This window comes from Delphinapterus leucas, chromosome 6, assembly GCF_059928025.1.
Source record: "Delphinapterus leucas isolate spDelLeu-1000000601 "Yukka" chromosome 6, BTC_Dleu_Yukka2, whole genome shotgun sequence".
Lineage (NCBI taxonomy): Eukaryota > Metazoa > Chordata > Mammalia > Artiodactyla > Monodontidae > Delphinapterus > Delphinapterus leucas.
Window position 1 is genome coordinate 74,296,695 of NC_143134.1, and position 27,308 is coordinate 74,324,002.

Sequence of the window (27,308 nt, forward strand, 5' to 3'; positions counted from 1 at the left end):
CCAAGGTCGGTATTCGTCATTTTTAGCTGTGTATTCATTTGTTCACTGATCCATCCTTTGATATTCTTGCTCTTAGGGCCTGAGGATCATTTTCTCAGATGCGTCTCGGCTCATCTTCCGGCTCAGTTCCTCCAGTGGTGTGCGGGCCACCATCAGACTGTATGCAGAAAGCTATGAGAGGGATCCCAGTGGTCATGACCAGGAGCCCCAGGTACCTGAACGGAGCTGTGCTCTCAGCACTGTGTGTCTTACTGCTCCTGGAAAACTTAAGGAGCTTTAGTGGGGGTGATTTTACTTTCTAGAGAGGTGTATTGATAGCTCCAGCTATCAAGGACAAACTGCGAGTGACTCTAAGCAGATTTAACTCATTTATTGCAGTGTTTGAAACAGAAAAATTGCTCTCAAGCATCTATGAGTTTAGACCAGCATTTCCGAAACCACTTGCCTCTCTTGACTGTTCTACAGTTTGTTGATTGTGGTAACCTCAAGAGAGGCACCTTGTATACACCAGTTAAGGAAATTTTGAGTTAGAGTCAAGCGGGTCAAACTCTTCAGAGCCTTGTCTATACTCATGTAAATGATGGGTTCCCAAGTGTTCGGAAAACTCTGGGTTGGACCATGTCCGTGAGGTGCCACTATAGATGCTACCCAGGGCTTCCTCTCTGAGGTTGCTGCATGGCCCACTGTGAGAGGAGGGGCCATGGCTGGTCTGAATTTAAAGTGAAGGGAGGACGCTGACACAGCTGGGCTGGCCTGTGTATGGCAGAGCCCCCTCAAGTTTTCAGCACAGAGCTAATTAAAAACTCACTTAGAAAAGCAACAGCGCAACCATATCCTCACCCCCGTATTTGTTAAAGCTCCAGGCAACATTACTGAATACCAGAAAGTACCCATTATAATGTTGGGCACTTCCATCTACACTGCTAGCTGCCCCTTCCTGCCTTGGTCTCTAGTTCAGCCTGGGTTTTGAGGCAGAGTCCTTGAGGAAATGGTTCCTTGAGATGAAACCATTGGTTCCATCTGCAATGCTTCTTTTGTGGAGAAGTAGAGAAACAAAGAAAAACTCACTGCTTCTCAGTGTAGAGTTGCCCAGGATTTTCAGGTATAATTTGCCAATGTTGCACCATGGATGGAATAAGATACCAGGGAGGGTTATCTTTCTTTGTAAGTAATTTAGTGGTTTTTGTTTTTGTTTTTAATGGTATCTTTCTTTGGAGGGTCTCAAAGAACTTGATGAAAATGGTACCATAGAACCTTACACCTGACTCTGTAACCAGTGGATCTATCTGGAGTAAAATTACCCCAGATGGGGAAGAAGAGGCCTGGGATGCCTCTGTTGTCAGGGTCACTGAGAGTGTGAAGGGGCAGAGCACGAAGCCAGCATTGAGACTTTGGCCTTTCCTTCTCAGGATCCCAGGCTCTCCACGCAGGGATGTGCCACGCTCTGCCAGCATAATTCGTTACTGAGTATATTTCACCCAAGATAGTACCAAATCATGCAAGAATTGGAGGCTAACACTGTCTTTCCATATAAAACTCTTCTACATCTCATGTTGGGAAGTGAGATTATAGCAAGGGCCTGAAAGTCCAGAGCTACGTACAGGGTGAGGAATGATATTCCTGGCCTCACCAACTCTGACTCACTCTGATTCGAGGCTATTTTCTCCTCAACATTCCTTTCCCTATTTGCACGGGGTAAGTGGTTATGATGTTTGCTTATTTTTATTTACCTTTGCACTAACTGCAGAGGTATGTCCAAGCCATTAGACACGTGTAAAAATACCCTATACACATATGAGTCTCTCTCTGAGGTGGTCCCCAAAGGCCAAGTGGTACCACTTTGATTTTAAGGTTTACTTTGAAGTTGAAAACCACCACAGGTCTGTTGCTAGAAGGTTGTGTGATAAGTATATACTTCAAAGAAACCATAAGTAATGCTGGTTATAATCGCCATTGCTGTGTATTTCCCATCCTGTTGGTTTAAAGTTTGCCACTTTGAATGGTTGGGAAATCCCTTCATTGATAAGGCTCTTCTTCTGATCGCTGGTATTCCTTCCCTTTGTAACCCTAAGTGAGGGTTTTGCCAGACCTAGCTAGGTGGGCCTCAGAATATTTAGCTTATGATCTAGCTAAAAATTTCAGATGAAAATAGAACGCCTTGTTCAAAGACCAGACATCACGGGCTCACCATCTTAAGCCGTACTGTGTAATATATTTCAGTCAAGATACAATTTAGAGTAAGATTTTAAAAGGCATCTAAACCCCTAAGGAAGAGGAAGCAGCATCTCTCAACAGGCCCACCTGTCTCAATTACTGCTGAACTGTCCCTAGGCATCTAAGTTTAACCACTGGGGGGCCTCCTTCCAGCACTGCTTTCCAGGACCACCTGCTTCTGCCTTCCAAGAGCTCTGGAAGGAAAAGTCTGCCGTTAACTGTTAACAGAGATCAAAGATAAGGCCTTCTGCTCAAGCTGCTAATATTATTATTGGTCCAGGGCCTGGCAGGGCAACACCAGCGTGTGGTGCTTTCTTAGCTACAGAGACCTCTTCCACCTTTTTATTATTTTTTTAAATTAATTAATTAACCTATATTTGGCTGCGTTGGGTCTTCGTTGCTGTGCGCGGGCTTTCTCTAGTTGCTGCGAGCAGGGGCTACTTTTTGTTGCGGTGCGCGGGCTGCTCATTGCGGTGGCTTCTCTTGTTGCAGAGCACGAGCTGTAGGCACGCGGGCTCAGTGGTTGTGGCTCACTGGCTCTAGAGCGCAGGCTCAGTAGTTGTGGTGCACAGGCTTAGTTGCTTTGCGGCATGTGGCATCTTCCCGGACCAGGGCTCGAACCCGTGTCCCCTGCATTGGCAGGCGGATTCTCAACCACTGCGCCACCAGGGAAGTCCCTCTTCCACCTTTTTAGCTTGTTCTGACTTAGAGCCCAGAAAGCAGAGAACAGATCCCCCCACACACACAGTCCCACTTGCACGCAGAAGCCCATAAAAGTACGTCTCTGGTCTGTAGAGATTCCATTGATAATCTTACTCTAATGCAACAGGTGTTTTTGGATGTTTTACCCACGCTAACAAGTTATTTAACAAGAAGACTCCCTTATTACTGTTATTTAACAAGAGTTCCCTTTAACTAGCTTATCAGCATCTGGCTCTTCTACTTTGCACATGGATAGTTTCTTTTCCAGACATTTTAGACACATGTGAACAGAACATGTTTTAAACATTTATACTGTGGTTGCCTTGTGGAAGTATTCATAACTATCCTAGTGATGCAACTAGGAAAACTTGTGATACAATCTATATGCACATAAGTCTCTACTCCTGAGTGTAGATTTTCCATTTGAGTCCTTTTGTCTAACAGTGATTATGCTATTTGTCTTAAGCTGATGTAAAATAATTTCTTATCTACATCAGAAAGTATTTTTTAAAAAATTCTGTTCATGTGCACCTCAGAATTGGTGGTGAGGGGAGGAAGGGGGTGGGGAGGGCTCTGATGAGTTGCAGAGGTGCTTGCCTTGCCCTCACCCTGTGTCCTTGGTAAATTAGGAAGGAAAGCTTCCAAGGCCTATTTCTTGGAGATTAAACAGTTTTCAAAATACAAGATTACTTTAATTTTACTGGCAATCAGTAGGCCTTCAATGAGCCCTCACACCCTCTGGGAATAATTTGGAAAAAGGGATGAGCCAAAAGAATTTAAATTCACAGGTCACCAGAAACAGTCCAGTTATTTCCATTTTCTTTCCCACCAAGCTTATTAGCAGGACCGCTAAATTCACTTTTTCTTCACCTTCTTTCCTTGTCCCTTTGAGCCTGAGGGTGGAATAGCTAATAAACAATAAAAGATCCAAAAGGAAAAGGAAAGAGAAGTTTAGCTACGGCCTGGGGTAATCACAGGCTGATAACCAGTTCCCTGCCCATCAGCAGTTGGCTTTGGAACTACAATTGCAGGTTGTGACCGCGCTCCACCCCATCCAGCCCCGGGAAGGAGACTGATCTTCTCTAACCCTCCTTACAAATTGAGGGAATTTATGTATGTATTTCTGATAAGCTGTACATAGAACACCTTAAAAACTAATATCTAAGCACCAGAAGTCTCTCTACACTGGATTCATCTGTCAAACCAAAGGCCATCTGGTGTTTTGTCCTAGCTGTTCTTATTTTGACTTTATAATCCAGCAATATAAAGCCCAGAGCCCTTTTGCACTATGCTGGGAGAGCATATAATTTATCTTCTAAACCACGGTACTTCTGAGAGTGAAAGGGGGCACTGATCCCAGATAAACAGCTGGTTACTCTAGCTACACACCTTCTTGCTCTCTGAGATCTGCACACCTCTTTGGAGACGGGTTTCTAAGAGCGTCAGCAATGTAAACCCAGTAGTACAGAGAGAGCAGGCCAGGAAGGGAAGAGTTAGATCAGTGGTTCTAACCCGGACTGCACGTCAGAACCATTTGGGGGCCTTGGTGAGGATAACACGCCTGGGCCCACTCTCGGAGATTGACTTTAATTATTCCGCCTGGACTTACAGTTTTAAAAAGCTACCCAGATGATTCTGATTAGCCGAGTGCCTCAGACTTTAAGGTGTATATGAATCACCTGGAGATCTTATCAAGCTGAAGATTCTGACTCAGGTTTGGGGAAGCCTGGAGGGTCTGCATTTCTAACAAGCCCCAAGGCATATTGTGCTACTGGTACAGGGGCCGCACTTGAACAGCTAAGAGTTAGATGAACTGTGAAGCCCTAAAAACAGGACCTTGAAAAAAAAATTTTAAGGGGGAAATTTGATTTTTATTTAGATACTTTTTCCATTTTCAGAATTAAACTTTTTTTAAAAAAATTAAAGTATATTTGATCGACCTTGAAATCTCTAAAATGGTCGAAGGGGCAACACCTGTTTTTAGTGCCCTTGCAGGCATGGGCCGCTGTCCTCTAGACTTCCCAGTTGCCCGGTGGACTCCATGTGAATGTCTTGTAGGTCTTTCCAACTTGACGCCCGCCAGCGCTCTGCTCCCCTCCCCCACCAAACCCTGCTTCTTTCAGTGTCTTCTTCATCTCAGTAAATGGCAGTTTCATTCTTCCAGTAGGTTCGGCCAGAAATCTAAGATTCATCCTTGACTCCTTTCTTTCTCTCCTACCCCCACATCCAAGAGCAAATCCTATCAACTTGACCTTCAGAACACAACCAGAGTCTGACCCCGACTTACCATCCCCACCATTGCTACCCTGGGCCAAACTACTGTCCTCTCTAGACGATTGCGGTGCTCTCCTCACTGGCCTCCTTCCTTCCAGTCTTGCCCACTCCCTTGCCCACACCCTAGTCTCAGCACAGCAACCAGAAGACTTTTTTAAAAAACATGTTAGATCACCTCATGACTCTGAAATCCTCCAGTGGGTCCCCAGCTCACTCAGAGAAGAGCCAAAACCCTTCCTGTGGTCTCAGACGCAACTGGAAATGGCCCCTTTTCTCCCTCTGACTTCACCTCCTGCCTCTCATCCTGTTTCTCTCTCCACTGCAGCCATTGTTTGGTGAACATGCCAAGAATACTCTGCCTCAGGGCACTTAACAGTGGTTGTTCCCTCTGCCTGGAATGCTTTTCCCTCTGATATCTGCATGGTCTTCCCCCTCACTCCTCAATGAGGGTTACCCTGGCCACTCCACATAAAATAGCCCTCATACCCGAGTGCGACTTAGCTCCCTTGCCCTGCTTTACTTTTCTCCATAGTACATAGTCCCATCACATATATATTTACTTGTTTATTTGTTTTATTGTCTGTCTCCACCCAGTAGAATAAAACACCAGAAGGCCAGCACTTAGTTTTTTTTCACTGTATCCCTAATGCACAGAATACCACCTGGCATACGGTAAATGTCCAGTACAATTTTGCCAAATGAATGAAAATACAAACAGTCCCCGACTTATCATGGTTCAACTTGATTTTTCTACTTTTTGATGGTGCGAAAGTAATAAGCATTCAGTAGAAACCGTACTTCTAATTTTGATCTTTTCCTGGGTTAGCGATATGTGGTCCCATACTCTCTGGTGATGCTGGACAGCAGCACTGAGCCACAGCTCCCAGTCAGCCACACAATCTCAAAGGAAAACAACCAATGGATACACTTACAACCACTCTGTATCCCTACAACCGTTCTGATTTTCACTTCAGTACAGTATTCAATAAATTACATGAGCCATTCAACACTTTATTATGAAATAGTCTTTGTGTTAGATGAATTTGCCCCACTGTAAGCTAATGTAAGTGTTCTGAGCACGTTTAAGGTAGGCTAGGCTAAGCTAAGGTGTTCCGTATGTTAGGTGTGTTAAATGCATTTCTGACTTACGGTATTTTCAGCTTAAGATGGGTTTATCAGGAGGTTACCCATCGTAAATCAAGGAAGATCTGTATTCAGTGTTAATTACTTTGCAATATCTCACGCTGATTATATCACACAGGAAACTGTACTCAGTATGAACCTTGGTGCTACCATCAGGTTTTCTTCTGTGATTGAGGGTTTGAATAAAACCAGTTGTCATTTTTAAGGTCTACAATGTGCCAGGCACCATTCTACATATTGGGTTGGCCAAAAGGTGCGTTCTACATATTGGGTTGGCCCAAAGGGCAAAACATTGTATGGAAAAACCCAGACACACTTTTTGGCCAACCCAGTATTTTAGATGTATCCAATATTTTATTAATGGTTCCAGTGGCCTCCAGAGTAGAGTTATCGTCCCGCTTTTGCAAGTGAGTAAACTGAGTCAGGGAACATTCAGTCCCACGGATCAGGTAAGGTCTGGATTGGAGATTCATACTAGGTCTTAATAAAACCCATGTTTTGAGGTCCTGAGGAAGTCCCGAGGAGAGAGAATTTCTTCTTACCTGTGCTTGAACCCAAGGTTGCACCTGGAGCCTCGGTTCAGTGTTACTGAGAGACTTTTTTCTCACACCAACAACCAATTCTCTGATTCTTAGCCACCAACTGGATGTCTAACAGTTCAGTTCAGTTGAGATTAACTACGTTGAGTTAGCCCAGACCCACAGGTTAAGGGCTCAGTCCCACAAGATTGCCCCCACTTCAGACACTAGCTGCAAATGGGCACCCAGGCTCCCCACATTTCCGCCCATTTGACTACAAATTCAGGGGTTCCCATGATTTCCCCGTTAGGCTTGATAATTTGCTAGAATGACTCACAGAACCCAGAAAAGCACTTTACTTACTCTCAGTGATTTTTTATAAAGGATGCAACTCGAGGACAGCCCAATGGAAGAGACAGGGCAAGGTACACAGGGAAGGGTGTTCAGAGTTCCACGCCTTCTTCTGGTATGCTGCTGCCGGAGCGCCCTGAGGTCTTCGCCAGCTCAGAAGCTCTTTGAACCCTGTTGTTTAGGAGTTTTTGGAGGTTTCATTACCTAGGCACAATTGATTAAATCACTGAGTGTTCCTGATTGAACTCAGTCTCCAGCCCCTCCCCCTTCCTGGGACATGGGGGGTTGGGTGGAGGGTTCCAATCCTCTCATCACCTGGTTGGTTCCTTGGGCTACAGTCCTCATCCTGATGCTGTTTGGGCGCTCACCAAGAGTCACCTCCTTAACATAAACTCAGGTATGGTTGAAACGGGCTTATTATGCTTGACACTCCTGTCACTCAGGAAATTCAAAGGATTTTGGAAGTTCTGTGCCAGGGACAAAGACCGAATCTATTCTTTATTATACTGCACTTACAAATGTTGATAACGGTGAGTGCTTTGAGAACAACCAGTTTTCTCCTCCTTAATTTGAATTAGCAATGAATAGGTTATTAAAAATTATTAAAAGAATAATGTTATAAATACATACCAGTTATGTTTTATAGCTAATAGGGATCTAAAGTAAGTGGTTAAAAAGTTGGAGAATAAAGTTAGATATTGAAATAATGGGCGTGTTGTGGAAAACTTGGAAATAGAATGGAATTCAGAAGTGACACATAGGGCTTCCCTGGTGGCGCAGTGGTTGAGAGTCTGCCTGCCGATGCAGGAGACACGGGTTCATGCCCTGGTCCGGGAAGATACCACATGCCGCAGAACGGCTGGGCCCGTGAGCCATGGCCGCTGAGCCTGCGCGTCCAGAGCCTGTGCTCCGCAACGGGAGAGGCCACAACAGTGAGAGGCCCACGTACTGCAAAAAAAAAAAAAAGAAGTGACACATAAATGGACATTAACTTAGGCATTCAATTTTCATAACAAGATTAAAAAATATATATGTATATGTGTGTGTTTATGTATGTATGTGTTTGTATATTTATATACATATACACACATATATACACATGGTTTTGGAATCATACTACATAAATATATATCAAAAACGGTATGTCGTATTCAAAAAGAAAACCAGCACACAGATGTATTAATAGCCATACATGCAAGGAAAACCATGAAATACTTCATTTTTCTCCTCAGAGTTTAGTCTGTATTGCTGTAGTTTGGAGGTATGGGGGAGGGTGGAGTGATGTAGAGAGAGTTGAGAAGAGCAGCACGTGGTTAAAGGGTTGGGATGTAAACTCTATGGCCAAGTTGAAGAGCTGGCTCGTTTTGCTTGAAAGAGAGGCGTGACCTGGAGGTCTTCAGGAATTTAAAGAATAATGTGATGCAGAGAAAGATGACCAGCTGTTCTCCATAACTGATGAATATGTAATTTGAGGAAATAAATTCAAGCTGAACTGGAAGTGATTCAGATTGCCTGTTAGAACAATTTCCCAACTTAAGATGGCTGGTTTGTGCTTTTCTAGAAGTCTCCATGACCACAAAGATTCAAATAATTTTTAAATATGGGCAAGGGTGGAAGGGACAGAGAAAGGTAACATTTCAACGTATTCTTCAGCCTAAAAATTTTGGTTCTGTGATTATTACTTTTTAAAAAAGAAAGAAAAGAAACAAATTCTGGTGAGGTGGGTTAGATTTCCCTCTAGTGGCCTAGAAAGGAATTTAGTACAACTGTTTTCACCAATCAGAGTCACTTGGAGCTGAATTAAAATTGAGAAAGAAGCAAACATGTATGGGTTTTCTTTATTTCTACTCATTTAGGTGAATTGCCCATTAAAAAAAAGACAGGGCAAACAGTCCTTATTTTTCTCACTTGGTTATTGAAATCTGGACTCACGCTCTGCTATTACTGTGGAATGTTTTCCCTGGAACTGAGAGACCTTTCCTGGGATGGTCATCTGATGGTGTGTGATAAACTCCCTTGGACTTGGAATTTGGCAGGTGTTTTGAAGGGGCTAGTGACTGTCGCAATCCAGGGCTGTTTAGGGTTTTGACGACAATGCGCCTTTCCCTCGGCCTCTGCTGGGATCACAACTCCCTTTAAGGTACTGAGTGTGTGCTGGCTTGGGGCAGAGACTCACCCTGTCCCCCCACACTGTGGACATTCAGGGACTTGTGGGAAAGCGTGTGCCTTGATGACAGCTGGCTGTCACTCATGTCAATCCCACAAATAGGGCCCATCTTAAATCCTCCTTTTTTTGCAGTATATGCAAAAAAGACCCTTGCTCCAAATCTTGTCAGACTGTCTTGATATTGCTAATTTATCCCAGGAACCTAGTGGTCTTAAGAAGTAGAACAGCTAAAAGTCATGCCTTGATCCTGGCTCTGGGTCAATTTTGAATTAAGGTTTACAGACCCAAAGCTCTGAAAACAAATTAGATTTCCTCTCCCCACGTCCCCGCGTGTCATTCAAAATAAAAACAAAATCAGCTTTAAAAATAAAGGTAAGGAAATCTAACAAAACTTTGGTATTTTTTTCCTTACAAGGCTATTTATTTTGGTGCTTCTGCTTTATTGTGCCCAAAGTACATGCTTAACCAGCTATTGGTTAACCTAGAGTCTTGCTGGATCTTGTTTACTCAGCCTGAAAAGGGAGCATGAATGAATTTGCCTTGGTCACACAAGTACAGAGGGTCACTGGCCATAACTCCTCTCGCCAGGTGAATGGGCTTGACAAGCTGTGGCCGGCACAATCTGGCTTTCCCAGCATCCTCTTTGTTCCAGCCCAGACGCACAGCGCAACCAAGTTTCCATGCCTTTCAGCAGAAAGCTACTGAAGGCTCATAGGCTGGCGGTGATTTTCAGGCTTTCTTTGAATCAGTGCCCTTCTTTGGTGGAGAGTAAATCCTTTGCTTTACTCATAAGTTAAGAGTGTACCTTGGCAAATAAACACTGATGGTGAACCTTGAGATTGCCTGTGACATTCAGAAGAAGGCTCAGGACGAGACCATGCATTGAAGCAGCCTGAGAAGGGGGCGGCATTGTCTGGCTTCCCCACCACGGTCACACTTTTTTCCCATGATGAACGCGGGATCTGGGCAGTAGAGGTGAGGAATGTGGCTGTTTTTAGCTCTTCTGTCTGCTCTTGGCTGATTTTAAGTTTGATGCCCTAATCCCCAAAAGAGAAACCCTATTCAAGATGCAGGTGGGGGGGGGGTGGCGTTCCGCATCCTTTGTTTTCGCTTCCCAGGAAAGTTGGGAGGTATGATGCAAACTTCGGGAGAGCGGGAGAGCGGCATATCAATAGCAGAATGCTTCAGCCTTAGGCAGGAGGGAAAACAACGAAAGGTTTATGAAACTCTTGTTTCACTGTTTTTCGTTGTTTGTTTTTTAGGGGAGGAGCGGGTGGTTGGTTGCTTGGTTTCATTTCCGAGCACCTTTGTTGGTAGAAGTCATCATGTAAGGCATTGTTTGGTATTCGAAACTTAATTATAGGGGCATGGGAGGTAGATGAGGCTATAAGAGTGTTTTAAAATGTAGGTTTTATTATTATTGGGGTATGGTGAGGCCAGTAGGTGAGGAGAGGATTGTCATTGAAAAGGTAGCTTGTTACTCACCATTCCCAAGAGGTGAGACAAGTCACTCCATGCACTGCCACAGGGGCTGGGGGGGGGCGGCGGGGAGGAACCAGGGTTGGTTATGAGGCAGAAGGAATAGGGGGAAATGTAGCTAAGAGCTTTTATTGTGGTTTCCATGGAAAGGAAGAAGGGAGGCAGGGTTCGTAGGGTTAGGATTAGCTAGTTTGAACAATTTCATCAGGCTCTGGGGCATAGGGCTTCCTACGTTCCTAGTTGTCAGGTACTTGGCCCTGGGGTGATTAGGGCAGGTGGCTAGTGGTCTGAGTGTGAGAGCCCAGCAAAGCAGGTGGTTGGGGAGTGAGCTCTGGATTCGTTGCTCTAATTATAAAAGAGGGGGCCCCCCCAGGAGAGCTCTCTGCTCTCTCTAGAAATTAGCTAATCCTGAAGGAGCTGTCCCTTCCAATGTCAGCAAGGTCCCAAATGTCAAAGCATCAGAATGGAGACATGCTTAATACAAAGAGGAAGAAAACACAGTGACTTTTTCAGGGGAATGAAACTGTGGAGGCAACAAGATTTTGCTTTTTTCATATACCGTTGAGGCCACGTGGCCCACGTTGAGAGGCTGGGCTTTGGAACCCTACATCCTTGGTCTTGAGCCCTGGGTCTGCCATTTTCCAGTTCTGTAATCTTGGGCAACTTAATTTCTGTAAACTTCAGTTACTTTATCAGTCACATGAGGATAAAAATACTTATTTCATAGGATTATTGTGATGATTACATGAGATAATTCATTTAAAGTGTTTTGGACAATGCCTGGTACATAAAAAATGCTCACTAAATGTTTGCTGTCATTAATAATTTCGTTCTTGCCATTATTTTTATTAATAGCAGTGTAGACCAGAGTTTTGATCATGTGAGGATCAAAAAGTCCCAGACTAACTAGCAATTTGTCTTATAGTGGAATTAACTTGTCTTGTCTTGTCATCGGCCATTAAATTCTCTTGAGGGCCAACTGGATCTATGGGAGACACCCCAAGCAAGCCGGCAGCTTTTAAAGATGTTGGTCTTATAAGAGGGTGCCAGGGCCCTGTGACACAATGTTTTAGTTACATAATACTATATTGAAAGGTTCAAAAATGAATTTGAAATTCTCTTCCTGTCTCTGCATTCTCCTTTCCTTTTCTCCCTCCTCCCATTATTTAAAATTCTTACATCCATGGAGCTAGTGGAACAAATTTGCTGCCCTCCTGGCTTGAAGCGAGAGGTAGTGAGTTGGGGTTGTTCAATAATTCTGTTTTATCTGAGATAATGTGCCATTGGTTGGTTGTTCCCAACTCATTTGCCAGAGAAAAAGTATTTAAAGACTAGGGTAGGTGTGAGATAAAGAGAGGATTTCTGGAGTCTCTGTTGCTTGTTATGAGGCATGTGCTTGCTGGCTTCAAAGCATTAAATGCAAAAAATTAGTCCCATGAGTTGGGAGATTGGGATTGACATATACTATTTTATATTATATATAAAATAGATAGATAGCTAATAAGGACCTAGGGAACTCTACTCCATACTCTGTAATGGCCGATATGGGAAAAGAATATAAGAAAGAGTGGATATATGTATTGATATAGTATAACTGATTCACTTTGCTGTACACCTGAAACTAACACAACATTGTAAATCATCTATACTCCAATAAAAATTTTTTTAAAATTAGTCCCATGGAGTAGGTGTTAGCAAGCTTTTTCTGTAAAAACCAGATAGTAAATACTTTAAGTTTTGCTCGCTGTAATAGTTTGCTAGGGCTGATGTAATAGTCCGACAGACTGGGTGCTTTGACAACAGAAATGTATTGTCTCACAGTTCTGGAGACTAGAAGTTCAAGATCAAGGTGTTGGCAGAGTTGGTTCCTTCTAAGAGCTGTGAGGGAAGGATGCGTTCCAGGCCTCTCTCCCTGGTTTGTAAATAGCTGTCTTCTCCCTCTGTCTCTTTATATCATCTTACCTCTGTGTGTACCTGTGTCCAAATTTCCCCCCTTGTAAGCAGACCAGGCATATTGGAGTAGCGCCCACCCTCATGACCTCATTTTAACTAGATTGCCTCTGTCAAGACCTTATCTCCAAAGGTCACATTCTGAGGTAGTGGGGATTAGGGCTGGAACAGCTGAATGTGGGAGTGGGGGACACGAGTCAACCCATAACACTAGTCATATTGTCCATGTTGCAACTTCTCAACTGCCACTGTAGCATAAAAGCAGCCACAGACAATACATAAATGAATAAGTAAATTTATTTATGGGTATTAAACTTTGAATTTCATGTAACTTTCACACGGCACAAAATATTCTTCTGATTGTTTTTTCAATGATTTAAAAACGTAAAGCTAAGTCTTAGTTCACAGGCTATCCAAAACCAGGTGGTAGACCAGACTTAGCCCGAGGGTTCTAGTGTGCTGACTCTGGCCTTTTTGAACATTAGGCACAATTTCTGATTATATTCAGGGAAGCATACATCCAAATGAGTTTGGCTCAACAATACATTTTGTAAAAGGTACAATTACATTCGTATTCACATGTGTGTCTATATAGAGAGATGAATTTTAATGTTTTCAAAACAAGTATCAAATATCCCTGGAAATCTCCAAAATTGGCCTTCTGAGATTGAATCCCCAGCATTTGATGGCAAGAAAACCTGAAAGGAAAATGTCTTCGAGTGTGTTTGTTTCATGAAATCAAATTCCTTTTTCAGGTGTTTGGTTTCTTATAGGAAGGATTCCTTCTTTTTTCTATTTAAAGCAGTTGCTTACAAATGATTTTCAGATGAGCAGCATTAGAACTATGTTGGAAGACAAAGGAGAACTGTTCAGGAGGAACTTGTGGAAAAATGGTGTGAAAAAAGAAAGGTATGAGAGAGAGTCCTGGACAGTACTTAGAACACATGGGCAGCACGCGTGGGCCACTTCTACTTGTGCAAAGCCAGGAGTGCCCTGACATTGTGTCCTGGTGTGAATGGGGCTCCCAGGAGTGGCTCACAAGGCATGATTGCATTTCAGATGCTTTCTCAGTGACCCTCAAACCCACCGCCCACAGAAGCCCCACATCCCTTAGGAAGCCAAGTCTATTGTTGCTTTTTGTTCTTGGTTTGCTTTTAGTTACAGCCTCAGGTATCACAATGAGGATGGGCAGTATGGTATTTAACAAAAGCTAAGGTACTTTGATAACTGACTAAGATTTTCCAGCTGTACATTTTGTGCTGTCTTTAACCACCTGGGCATTTCTCTATTGGTGAATCCAACTGCTGACCCCGACTTACATCAACATAGGGTATTTCATTTTGATACTGCTCAGAATTTGCAGTCCTGATGAATTCACCATCCGTGTAATGAATACGATTCACTAAGCAGTTTAAAAGCAAATATAATTTATACTGTTTCTACCAGTACCTGAAACTCTTGCTACCCAAAGAGTAGTCCTTGGTTCAGTAGCATCAGCATCACCTGGTTGCTTCTGAGATGCAGAATCTCAGGCCCCACCCCAGACCTGCCAAATCAGATTCTGCATTTTAAGAAGCTCCCCAGGGGATCTGTGTCCACATTCAAGTCTGAGCGTTCCTGCTCTGGTAACCTTCAGCATCCTTATTTCCACCTCTGTTTGGCAGGATTGACTTTCCCTCCAGACCAGATAAATCCTTCTAAATCCAAACCACTAGGAGGCATTTATAGGGGTAACTGGCCTCTGCTATTCTCTCCTCCTGGAAGATTACAAAAAGTGCAGAAAATAACCCAGACAAATGTCCCAAGACCTTCGAAGACCTGTTTCCACTTCTCAGAAACTTAACAAAACAAGAAAATCAGTTTTACTTTGCATCACCATAGAAGCCGTACCTCAGTATCAACTCCGTAGTGTTAGACTGTGTTTTCTTCACACAATTACACTAGTCAAACTGAGAGATTCAAAATAACCTGGGGATGCAGAAAGTTCTGATTTTACAGAGATAGGAAGCCTTGCCAAAACTGTAGGTAGACAGTCTAGCACTACTTCGATGAAAAGGCCAACAGCATCCTTCAAGGACTTAAGGGCAGTATGGCAGCCACGTCACGGAGGCAAAGTCCACGGAAGAACATATTCTTTTGTCAAAAGTGGAAGAAACTTTCAGTCACTGCACTCGTAAAATGTATATTCATCGCCCATAAATTCCAGGCACGGCGTTTATATCGCAGGGAAGGCTGTACGTAGAGGGCTCGCTGCTGTCGCCTTAGAGCCTGGCGCTGAGGATTCCGCTGTGCTGCCCCTGCTCAGACAGCCTCACAGCCCAAGTTCTCTTTCTTCCCCGGTTGCTTCTGCCCTTTCTCCCTGTGGTGGTCCTCGCTAACTTACTGCTTTAGACACAGACACACCCTGAAGGAATGTGTTCCGAGTGTAGGCACGCCTGTTCCGTCTGTTTTCAGCTTTGTCTTGTCCACCCGCCATCTGACTGTGTTCCCTCTGGCTGGATAGAGGGGTCCCCCCTGCACACAAACAAAAAAGGAAGGGATTTCCTGGGGCCCAGAGCATCTGACTGATACAGAGAGATCTTAGTTCTGACCAGAGTGACTTTGGGTGTCTTTCATTCAAAGAGCTGAGAACACTGGTGATATTCTTAATCTTTTTGTATCTGATCTTCCGTCAGAAAAGATCGTATGAACTTCATTTTATGGACAAGGAAGCACAAGGCAGAGGAGTTGTTGTCTGTCTATCAAAGGTCAACGCGCTGGGGCTGGAATGCTGGTCTACTCACTTCCGCGCCCTGCGGTCCTAGCAAGGCAGGCTTCCTGCTTCAAGAATAACAACAACCGTAATAATATATTCACGAGCTTGTGTTACATGCCTGCCTGTATTGGGTTAGGGTAGAATGCTAAGTGTTTTGTGTGAGTTATATCTGATTCTCACCACAGTCCAATGGGATTCGTACTCATCCATTCTTGTTATGCAAATGATAAAACTTTGGCCCTGAGGATTTGAATAACCTACTATTTCTAAATGATATAGCTGGTATTTGAACCTAGGCTCTGGCCCCAGAGCCCGTGGTCTTAGCTAGGGTGCTATGCTATGTGGTATCAAAAAATATAGGGTGGGCTTCCCTGGTGGCGCAGTGGTTGGGAGTCTGCCTGCTGATGCAGGGGACATGGGTTCGTGCCCCGGTCCGGGAAGATCCCACGTGCTGTGGAGTGGCTGGGCCCGTGAGCCATGGCCGCTGAGCCTGCGCATCCGGAGCCTGGGCTCTGCAACAGGAGAGGCCACAATAGTGAGAGGCCCGCGTACCGCAAAAAAAAAAAACAAAAAAACATATATATATATATATATATATATGTGTATATATATATATATATATTATATATATATATATATATACACACACACACACACACACAGGGATGTGCACCCAGCTATGAAAAAACAGAGTAATCAGGGTGCCCGTCTTCAGTCTGGCATATCACTGTTGCTCCCAATCCATCCTCTAAGAGTATTCTCAGATGCAACCCCTGAGCCCCACAATTCCAGAGCAGTGGGAAGTCTAGTTTCTCCTTTAGACTTTCTACCCCTGTTTATGTCCTCAAATCCTTTCCAAAGAACTAGTCCTCTCTTAGAAGGCTGTACCTTCTAGAGGCTAGAGAATGCCACAATGCTACCTGTGACCAGTTACATCAAGTGGGCTGGGGGGTGGCAGTTATGGGACATGCAAAGAGACTGTTAACTTTTCCCCTGGAGAAGTAGTATCACCACCCCAGGGTGGGCTCCCCAATGGTGGGCCTGAAAGGAGATGATGGGCTAGGCCACTGAAGATCCCCTAGGCCTCGGTGGTTTCTCAAGGTGGGAGAGGAGAAGAGCCCGTGTTCTCAGAACTGCGCTCAGCCAGGGGTTCTCCCTGCCAAAGTGGACCTAGAGTCTCCTCATGTCTCTCTGTAGCTTCCTTTGCACGCTGCTTTGCCAGCCTCAGGAGTGCCCCTGGGAGGGCTGGGCTGAGAGAAGACAGCTCAGTCCACGTGGAGAATCTGAATCTCAGAGACCGCGGGCTGGGGACGACCTCAGCCCCTTCATTCCCCAAAACTGTTCTGGCTCCTCGTGCAAATCTGCCGGCCCTCACTCACAGCCTTCAAGCCCCTCACAGTGAGACTGCCTATTTCAGAAAAAGAAAACATGTAAGTTAGAATGTCCTAGATTCCTGGATATAGAACTATCCAGGTAAGATGTATTCTCATTAATATTGAAATCATCTAATTGCTTCTATTTCATTACTGCTTATTCAGTGGTGGCCAATTCAGATGCCTATCAAGACAGGCAGCCAATTCTAGACTGGGGCTAGTTTAAGACCATAGAGCACAGTGGGAACTCTGGTGACACTCAGCTCTCTCCAGTTACTGCCTTGTTAATCTGTGAGCCCAGGGTTGCCAGATCCCCCGAATTTTCAGAATCTAGATTTCATATGAAATTTAATATTGGCAGGAAAGTGATCACCAAAACCAAAACAAAACCCTGTCTGTGTGAAGGACTTCTAGTATGGGTGGGCTAGATGATTCAAACTAACCTTCCCTCTGAAAAGAGAAAAGCTGAAAGAAATCTGTAAAAGTATCTTTGGAAAAGCATCAATGACCAATGACCTAATAAGATAGCAACATGAATAGGAAGGAGGTTGGGGCTCAGGGAAATGAGCCAGAGTTCTCTCTATCCCGGGGCATCTGCCTACCCAGGCGAAGGGCTAAGAAGAGCTGCTTTTGGCAAATTACACAAGGTGTCGGTGACAGGCATCAGGTCCAAGGCAGAACCTGGTCTATTTCCACCTGCCTCTGCCACCCAAAGGACAAACCAAAGGAGGCTAAGAGGCAGACCTGTGTGGCACATTCCTGTGGCCGAAGGAAAAATAGTTAGAGCTAAGAACTCGCCAAAGGCAGAGATCTTGGTACAGTAACCCCTGTTCTAGACTGTAAATTTGAAGGGAATCATTCCAAAGGTAGACTACAGACTGTAATCCAGAGGTTATAAAGCCACGGCACTGAACTACTAGTGCCCTCAGGCATCACACAGGAGGTGATGAAGGATGCTAGCGATATCCTAGGTCTCAAGTTATTTCTATAATAACTTTTTCAAACAAAATGGCCAGCAAACGGTAAAAGGTTACAAAGCACCTGAAGAGACAAAGCAGTGTGCACCAGAATCAATAGACAATATAGAATAGAGGGTAAGACACGTGGAGGATACATTGAGGTCCAGCATAATTTAATTGGAGTCTCAAAAGGAGAGGAGAGAGACTGGCGTATAGGTAAAACTTGAAAAGATAATAGCTGAGGATTTCCCAGAACGAGTGAAGGAAAGCAATCCACTGGTGCTAGTAGCCTGAGCAGAGTAAATAAAAATAAATTCACATCTAGACACATCAGACTAAAACTGCAGAAGATCAAAGACATGTTGTTTGACTGACAACTAATTTTTCAACAGCAACATTGACAATCAGAAGGCTGAAATAAAATAACTGACAGTCTAAAACGATCTTTCTAAAATGAAAGCAAAATGAAGACGTTTTTAGACAGACAAAAAATGAGAGAATGAGCTATCAGCAGCCCCATACAGAAAGAAATTCTCTAAGATATTCTTCAGTTAGGAGGAAAATTATCCCCCATGAACCTCAGAGATGCATCAAGGAATAAAAAGCAAAGAAAAATTAAAAATAGGGGTTGGTTTATGTGAACATTAGCTATATAAAACATTAATAGTAATGTCTTATGGTGCTGAAAATTTTTATCATATTAATACTATAAAGAACTAAAATAGACAACCATAATAGCTCTAAGAACTGTGAGAGTAATCATACTTAAGATATACTAAGATCCTTGCATATTTTGGAAGAAAGTAAATTTATGGATCATTATTAGACTTTGATAGGTCAAGGATTCATGTTGTAGTTTCTAGGTGACCATCACAGACATACACACAAAAATAGAAAGAATATAACTTCCAACCTAAGAGAGGAAAACAGGGAATAACTTAAAAAAATCAATCCAAGAGAAGAAAGAAAAACAGGTTGGTCAAATAAAAAGCATATAAGATGGTAGATTTAAACACAGATGTATTTGTTATTACTTTAAATATAGATGAACTAAGTGCTCCAGGGAAAAGACAAAGTTTGGATTTTTTTAAAAAGACAAATACAAGCTCATTATAAGAGACACATTTTACATAAAAATACAGAAAATTTGAAAGTTAAAAAAATGGAAAAATATATACAACTAACAACCAAAAATCTGACTCTGTTAGTTTCAGATAAAGGTCAAAAGTATTGCTTAATATAAAGAGGGACTCTTCAAAATGATCAAAACTTTAACTCCTCCCAGGAAGACCTAATAATTTTAAATTTATAAAGCAAAAAATTGGTAAAACTATAAGAAGAAATAGAGAAACTGACAATAGCCCTGGGATATTTTAACAGCCCTCTCAGGAATTATTAGAACAAGGAGATAGAAAAATTAATAAGGCTGTAGAATATTTGAACATTGTTAACATGCCTTATTTAATGGACATATAGATACTACAGCAAACAATATCAACATATAAATTGTTTTCATGACACAGGGAACATGTATGAAAATTCACTATAAAAATTAACTATGGGGCTTCCCTGGTGGCGCAGTGGTTGAGGGTCCGCCTGCCGATGCAGGGGACACGGGTTCGTGCCCTGGTCCGGGAAGATCCCACATGCCGCGGAGAGGCTGGGCCCGTGAGCCGTGGCCACTGAGCCTGCGCGTCCGGAGCCTGTGCTCCGCAACGGGAGAGACCACAGCAGTGAGAGGCCCGGGTACCGCAAAAAAACAAAAAACAAAACAAAAATTAACTATGTATAAAAATTAACTAGGCACTGAAACAATGCAGAGTATTATCACAAGGGCAATTAAGTTAGAAAGTATCAATAATAACAAAATGGATACAGAAAAGCATTTGATAAAATGCTTTCCTAAATCATCTATTCATGATAAAAACTCTGCAGATAGAAATCAAAAGGAAGTCCTTTAATCTCATAAAGAACACTGCTAAAGAAAAATCTTGGACATGGGCTATATGTGCTGACAGTATGTCATGCTAACTAGGGAAAAAATTTGATGAGTTCATGTAGAACTCAAATGCTCAAGGGCCTCAGAAGTACAAGCATCAGCTTTACACGTAATTCAAGTATGTAACGTTTATGCACTTCCCTGTGATCGCTGCATTTCACAGTTCTTAAAAAGGTAGTTTTCAAATAGCGTACCTGAAACAGAGAAACCTTTTACAGTAAAGGCATGAAGACAAATATTTTAAATATTCAGAAAATGGAAACTTTTCCCTCAGTAGAAGGGCAGTCTAGGGTAGTGAGATACAGCCCAGCTTTGCTGTTAAAATCATGGCACCAACTTGGTTCAGAGCTCAGCTCTGCCACTTACCAGCTGTGTGTCTTTGAGCAAGCGATGTAACGCCTCTGAGCCTCAGTTTTCTCATCTGTAAAATGGGGATAATACTACCTACCTCACGTGATAGATATATCTGTTAGAGATTACATAAAATATAACCATCTATTATAAAGATTAACTCAACGCATGAATTTGGAATAGTGCTTGGCACATGGTACATATTCAGTGTCAGCTATTAAAAACTGCTGAGGAAGAATTAAAACTTCAGAACCCGAGGCACAAACTATAGATGAGAGCAAGGAAAGGAATTTCCTTTTCCCAAGACTGTTGCAAGCCAGTAAATCAATTCTCTGTCTTCTTGTGTAGCCAGTTCTATTGCCTGTGACCTAAACCCAGCCAGGAAACATAACATCTTCTGGCTTCCAAGACTGCTTAGGCAAGAGCGGGAATTATCTGATGTTCATATGTGCAAGCTGCATATTTAGCAGGGTGAGGCCTCCTGGCAGCCTTCAGTGACAGAGTCACAAGTGCAGGGCTGGGGATGCTGCTGAGGGCCACGCTGTATCTCATTTCATGTTTATCACCCTGTGGAGCAGGAACGATTATTAGCGTCCCAGTTTCAAAATTGATGCGCAGTAAAATACGGTGATGCACAGAGAGATTAAGAACCTTATCTAGTGAGGGCTGGAGATGGAATTAAGCCCAAGCCTAATGGATCCACGCATTTAACCAACATACTATAAGTTCTCTCACTGTACTTAAGCCTTAACTTCTTTCCGCACCTCATGAACGGTCAAGCAATGTATCAGCCTAAAGTTCTGTTTAGACGGCTCACCTTTCACTCTGGTTGCCTATTGTTGCTTCACAAATCACCTTAACACTTGGTGGCACCCTACGACAATGATTTCTGCCCGCTCATGGACGCTGTAGGCTAGGAATATTTGGACGTGGCACAGTGGGATAGCTTGCCTCTGCTCCCTGATGTCTGGGGTCTCTGATGGGAAAACTAGAAAAACTGGGAGTGACTCAAATGGCTGGGAGCTGGAGTCTTCTGGAGCCCTGTTTACCTTTTTGGCCTCGAGATGGTAAGTCTTCTTGCATATAACATTGCTGAGAGCAATATGGGGAAGCTGCCGGGCTTCGTGACCCAGGCTCACGAGTCACAGAACAGCACTTCTGTCAAACTGTATTGGTTGAATAAGGCTGCCAAGTTTCAAGGGAGGAGGGACTAGACCCACCTCTTAATGGAAAGAATCCCAAAGAATTTGCAGCCATGTTTGAAAACTAATTCATCATTCTTATCCTTTTAGTTGGCTTCAGAATATCCAATATAATAAAGATGGCCTAAGGCCTAAAGGCAAACAATAGTTCAGCAGTATAGAGTTTCCAAGACATACTCTCTTTCTTCACACCTGCTGATTTGGAAAATGTTTTTGAAATGGCATTTCCCACTTCGTTTTAGTGAATAATATTTTCATTAGTCCAGATGGGCTAGACCAGTGCCATAGTAACCAACAACTCCAAAATCTCACTGGCTTAAAACCACCACTGAAGATAAGGTTTACTTCTAATTCCTATTATATATTCAGCACAGCTTGGCTGGGTGCTTGCCTCTGTGTTCTTACTCCAGGGTCCAAGTGTACAGAACAGGTGTCTAGAACATCGCTGTGTTAGGGAGGGAGAAATTGTCCTCTACCCTCTAGGTTCTTCTGGCTGGTCTAACTGACGTGAGACAGATTAACAGGAGAAAATCAGACAAAATTTTAGTAACATGTCTACAATTGGGGAGACCCAGAAAAACTGAGTAACTTGCCCAAATGGCTGAAACCTTCACCTTAAATACCATCTTCAGCTAAAGATAAAAGAAGATGTTGTAAGGGCTTGGGACTTCAAAAAGGGGGAAGGCAGTTGACCTGGAGATGGAAAAGCAAAGGTTTGGTAAATAAATGTTTTCTGGGCTGTGCAGAAACAATGGGACTTAGAGTGGATGCATCTCTAGGCCCTGTTTCTCCCCCAACACCAAGCCCATATTCTTTGCAGATGTCTCTGGTGAAAGCTCTATTCTGGGAACAGGCCCTCTATCTAATTTATTTTTTAGGCAGTTAGGGGGAAAGTCAAAATTTCTTCCTGAGTCTTTCGGGCCTTCATTGTTTTCAGCTCGAAATAACCTACGTGCTAAAGAGACACTTTGGAGTGGCAGATTTGCTCCCCAACAGCTGGTTACCGTAAGGAGAGGAAGAGCTTTGGCTGAAAGTGACCACCCACTGCCTGGAAATTGTCAAAGGGCCCCGCCTTACCATGAGAAGGCCTGGAAGCTCAGCCTTCCGTGGCAGGGAGGAGAGAAACAGTAGGTATCGGTGTGATGACACCACACTGATCCAGTAATGCCATGAAAGAAAGGAAGCTTAAATGTATTATTTGGAATAGTCTTTCTGAGCCTAGACCTATGAGGGCTTTGGAACCAAATATTTGTAACTGGTCTTCTGGAAGTGTGGAAAGGTGAGTTAGTTTGGTTGAATATGAACAGTGTGCAAACGTATTCAATTTCTGTTAAATGAACCAAATTCAAAAGTCCAGTGGAGGGGGCTTCCCTGGTGGCACAGTGGTTGAGAATCTGCCTGCCAGTGCAGGGGACGCGGGTTCGAGCCCTGGTCTGGGAGGATCCCACATGCCGCGGAGCAACTGGGCCCGTGAGCCACAGTTGCTGAGCCTGCGTGTCTGGAGCCTGTGCTCTGCAACAAGAGAGGCCGCCATAGTGAGAGGCCCGCGCACCGCGATTAAGAGTGGCCCGCGCTTGCCACAACTAGAGAAAGCCCTTGCACAGAAACGAAGACGCAACACAGCAAAAATAAATTAATTAATCAATAAACTCCTACCCCCAACATCTTCTTTTTAAAAAAAAAAAGTCCAGTGGACACTGCAGATTGAGGAAGATACAGGGAAGTTGGCTGAGGTTCCAAGCTTGGTTTCATGATCCTAAAGTGCACCTTGAGGAAAAACCTATGACCACCTATGTCTAAGAATCACAGGTCTCCAGGGATACCCTATAGTCCTGATAGACATTCCATACTGGGCCTCAAGTTGTACAGCCACTAAACCCAGGCTGGCTGCAGGTGCTCTTCCAGGGTGGAGAGGGTGTAAGATCTGGGGTCAGGACATCTCGAAACTCAGTCAGGAGCTTTTTGGTACTGTATCCATAGGTCTCTTCTTCCCCATGCTAAGCCACCCTCAGGAGCAGCCCTGGGGGTGTGCACCATCCTCTCACCAACACACCCACCACCCACATTGCTCACAGCAGCCAGCTTCCTGTGACAGGGATGGGTGACTACAGGGTATGCACCCCATGGCAAACCCTGGGGTCAGAAATTCAAATGACAGGCAGATAACTCACCAATGTGAATAGGGCAGCAGGCCATAGAACAGTAGGAAGTTGTTAGTTAGAACTGGCATGCCATCTAAAGGCATTCAGTTCATATTTTTTAAAGTATATATTAAGTTTGTGCCAGCAAAAATAAGAGATGGTTGAGTGGATCTGGTGGCCATGGATCTCCAGTTTGCATGCCCCAGTCTAGCCCCATCACAATAGGTAAGTGCTCCCTCTTTCATGGAAAGAGAATGAAGGTTCAGGGAGGTTAAGGCGCGTGCCCAAGCTTGCACAGCTCATAAGGGGTAGAGCCAGGCATTTTGGCTTCAGAGTCCATGCTTATAACCACCATTCTTCACTGCAGATTCTAGAATAAGTGTGCTTTCAAGACCTGGGTATGCACCAGAATCACTGTGGGAGCTTGTAGAGCTACACATTCCATTCCTGGTCCCTAGATTCGCTGAAACAGCATCTCCATGACGGGAGCCCACAACAGCATCCCCAGGTGATTCTTACGTCGTCCTCAGGTAGCAGTCTGCTGACCAATCTTTGGGAGACTTCTGTTGATGATTTTAATCCATCTCCAAGGAGCCAGGCTTTCTGGGATCTATACGCAGAAAGCCAAGCTGAATCACATTATTGTTCCAACCCTAGGAACCTAGTTTTTAAAAAATGACGACTACTAATAACCTAGACCTTGGCTTCGAAAGAGGAGGCAAATGGCTACAAGGAGAGTCCTTTGAGAACTTGAACTGGAGAGTAGTTCTTTTTTTTCTAAACCTCTGCTTTCAGTCTTGCAGTTATATTTCTGGTAACAGTTTTGCAAGTGGCGGTAGGGAGGTGGGCAACTCTAGGTTCCCTCTAAACTGGAAAGTGCATTCTACATCAGGGAAACCTTTGAACTCTGCTGTGGAGTCGAAACGTGAAGACACGATAGAGACACTGGAGGAGGAAAGCAGAAATTGTGACGATCTGAACCATTTAGCCATTTCCCACCTTTTTGCAGTGTTTTTCGTGGCAGATGAGGGGATAGAAAGAGAGAAGAGAGGAAGGAGGAAAAGGGAAAGAGTGACCAGGGGAGCGGTTCTATAAAATGGAAGCTGTGAACTCTCGCAGGTTGGTCTGTGTTTGCGTGACAGGACAATGAAAGGCCACCAAGATTCTGCTTAGTGCCTTTTGGCTGTGCCCCCAAATGCTGGCCAGCATGTTTGTTTTCTCTCCTTCTCCAGCCCAACACGATACTTCTGAGTAGAGACCGAATGCAGCTCCAATTTATAGGAATAAATAGGAAAAATGGCTTCATGACTCCTCTGATTTATTTTGGATTTGCAACCTAAGCACTGCCTTTTGCTTCCTGAAGTCCCAAGTCAGTTGCAAAGGTGGGGAGGGCCATGGAGAAGGAGTCCCAGCTGGCCTGGTCATTGTGGTTTCTGTTAGGCTCGTCACTGCATTCCCAGAACGCTAGCTTAGTTCTTGCTTTGATTGGACTTCTTTGGCAGTATCTCATTGCTTATATCCTGGAATGGCTTTCTCCCCCTCAGAAGAGAGCTTTTATGGAGGCCTGTTTTCTGACATTCACAAAATAGATGGGTTCCCTCAGGGTTGGGCTCGGAATTCAGATTTATCTATAGTCATTTTTCATATCCTCTATTTTGGTTAATTTTGGGTCCATTTTGGATCAAGATGGATAGATAGATTTATTACATGAAAAGGAGATTAAAGTTAGGACCATGGTTGTATGTATTATATTAAAGAGCAAAATGTTTGCAGTGTTTAGCATTTTCACTTAACTTTTTGTTTTTTTAAGGACTAATCTTTGTTTTAAAATTCATTTATTTTATTTATTTTTATTTTTGGCTGCATTGGGTCTTTGTTGCTGAGCGCGGGCCTTCTCTAGTTGCAGCCAGAGGGGGCTTCTCTTGTTGTGGAGCACGGGCTCTAGGCGTGTGGGCTTCAGTAGTTGTGGTGCACAGGCTCAGTAGTTGTGGCTCACGGGCTCTAGAGAGCAGGCTCAGTAGTTGTGGCTCAAGGGCTTAGTTGTTCCGCGGCATGTGGGATCTTCCTGGACCAGAGTTCGAAACTGTGTCCCCTGCATTGGCGGGCACATTCTTAACCACTGTGCCACCAGGGAAGCCCTCACTTAACTTTTATTAGCAACAAATGTATTTGATTTTTTTTTGTTACAATTTCTCTTCTAGACACTTCTCAGGTGGATTTGAAATAGCTAGTCATCTTTGTTACCCAAAATCTGGGCTTCTGTAAACAGGGCAGCATCTCGCCCCTAGGGCTCCTTTGTGCAAATTAGAAAAAGGCTCCCTCAGCGGGAATGCACAGGGTGGTGAGGCTAGGGGATGGCATCTTTGTGGAAAGACAAAGGCACCCTTCCTCTGGGAAAATGCAGCCGCTTGCCAGGATGCCTGGCTTGCTGAGAGAAGCCGGCATAGATTTCCACCCCTGCTTGCCTCTTTGGGCAGGGCCCTTATAAATTTGCCCTGACAGTTAGTTACAGATTCCTATACTTGGCTCTCTCTGTTACATTGTGTAAGTGTTCAAGATTTGAAGGGCAATGTAATCAGAAACTTTCTCCCTACTGTATACAGAGAACTCTACTCAATATTTTGTAATAACTTATAAGGGAAAAGAATCTGTAAAAGAATATATATATATATAACTGAATTATATATGTATAACTGAATATATAACTGAATCACTTTGCTGTACACCTGAAACTAACATAACATTGTACATCAACTATACTTCAATTACAAAAAGACTTCAGAAAAAAAAAGAAAAGAAAGAAACTTTCTCCAATGCTGAGATGTATTGGAAACAAAGCCAGAGGATGCCTCCAAGTTTATAATTATAGCAGGTATGGATATTTCCACGACTCCTGTGATGCAAGGAATGTCACATTTCTGTATTGTATGGATCTCTAACTCCCGTCTGAATTGGCAAGAAGCTCAGCAGTAGCCATTTGGGGCTCCTTCCCTTTTCCAGATCATATAAAACAGCTCAGAGGGGATGGAGCAGGGGGAGGGCACATGCCGTCCTGAGGGAGAGCGCAGGTCTCTGTGGTTGCCTTCACCTCTGCTGTTGTCCTGTCCTCTGTCTGGGGCACTGCTCTGGGCAGGGGCACAGAGTCTTTTCCCTAATAGTCCTTTCCACTGCCACAGGCCATCCTTTTCTCAGAGTTCTTTTCCCTTTCCTGCTTCCTCGGATTGGACAGCTTTCCTTTTCTTTGAACTCTGAATTGTGAAGGTTTCATTCACCCCTATCTCCACATTAGCAGTTAGTGCTAATTAGAACCACCCAAGCACCTGCTAACCCTTCACAGGCAGAGCAGTTCCTGGCTTCCCCTTGGGCTGAGGAAGAGGCAGGAGGGAGACTGGATGGACAGTCTCATCTCGTCCTGGCGAACCTTCCTGATGAAGGGGGTGCAAAGCACAAGTTAGCTTCTCAGTATGCCGCCCACTGCACTGAGCACTCGAAACAATATCCCAAGGCCACCCTTTCTTTCAGCATCTCTTATGGGCAAGACACATAGTATAGGGAGGGAAACAGACACACTTAAGAAAAATTTTGCCTTCTAGTAACTTAGAGTTTAGTTGAAATGTGATAGAGGAAAGAAAAGAAAACCCTTACGAATTCCTGTAAATCAAGATAAAAAGGAATCATCAGAGAATGCAGAGATCCTTCCTGGGACTATCAGAGAGATTTCATGAAAAAG

At 43.7% G+C, this 27,308-nt stretch overlaps 1 protein-coding gene across 1 annotated transcript in view; it reads left to right on the plus strand.

Moving 5' to 3' along the window:
- Window positions 1-27,308, plus strand: part of PGM5 (phosphoglucomutase 5) — a 191,819-nt gene that overhangs the window by 154,832 nt on the left and 9,679 nt on the right. The window contains exon 10 of the mRNA XM_022573561.3: window positions 77-211. Within this exon, the coding sequence (XP_022429269.1) occupies window positions 77-211 (135 nt within the window). The remainder of the gene's footprint in view (window positions 1-76; window positions 212-27,308) is intronic.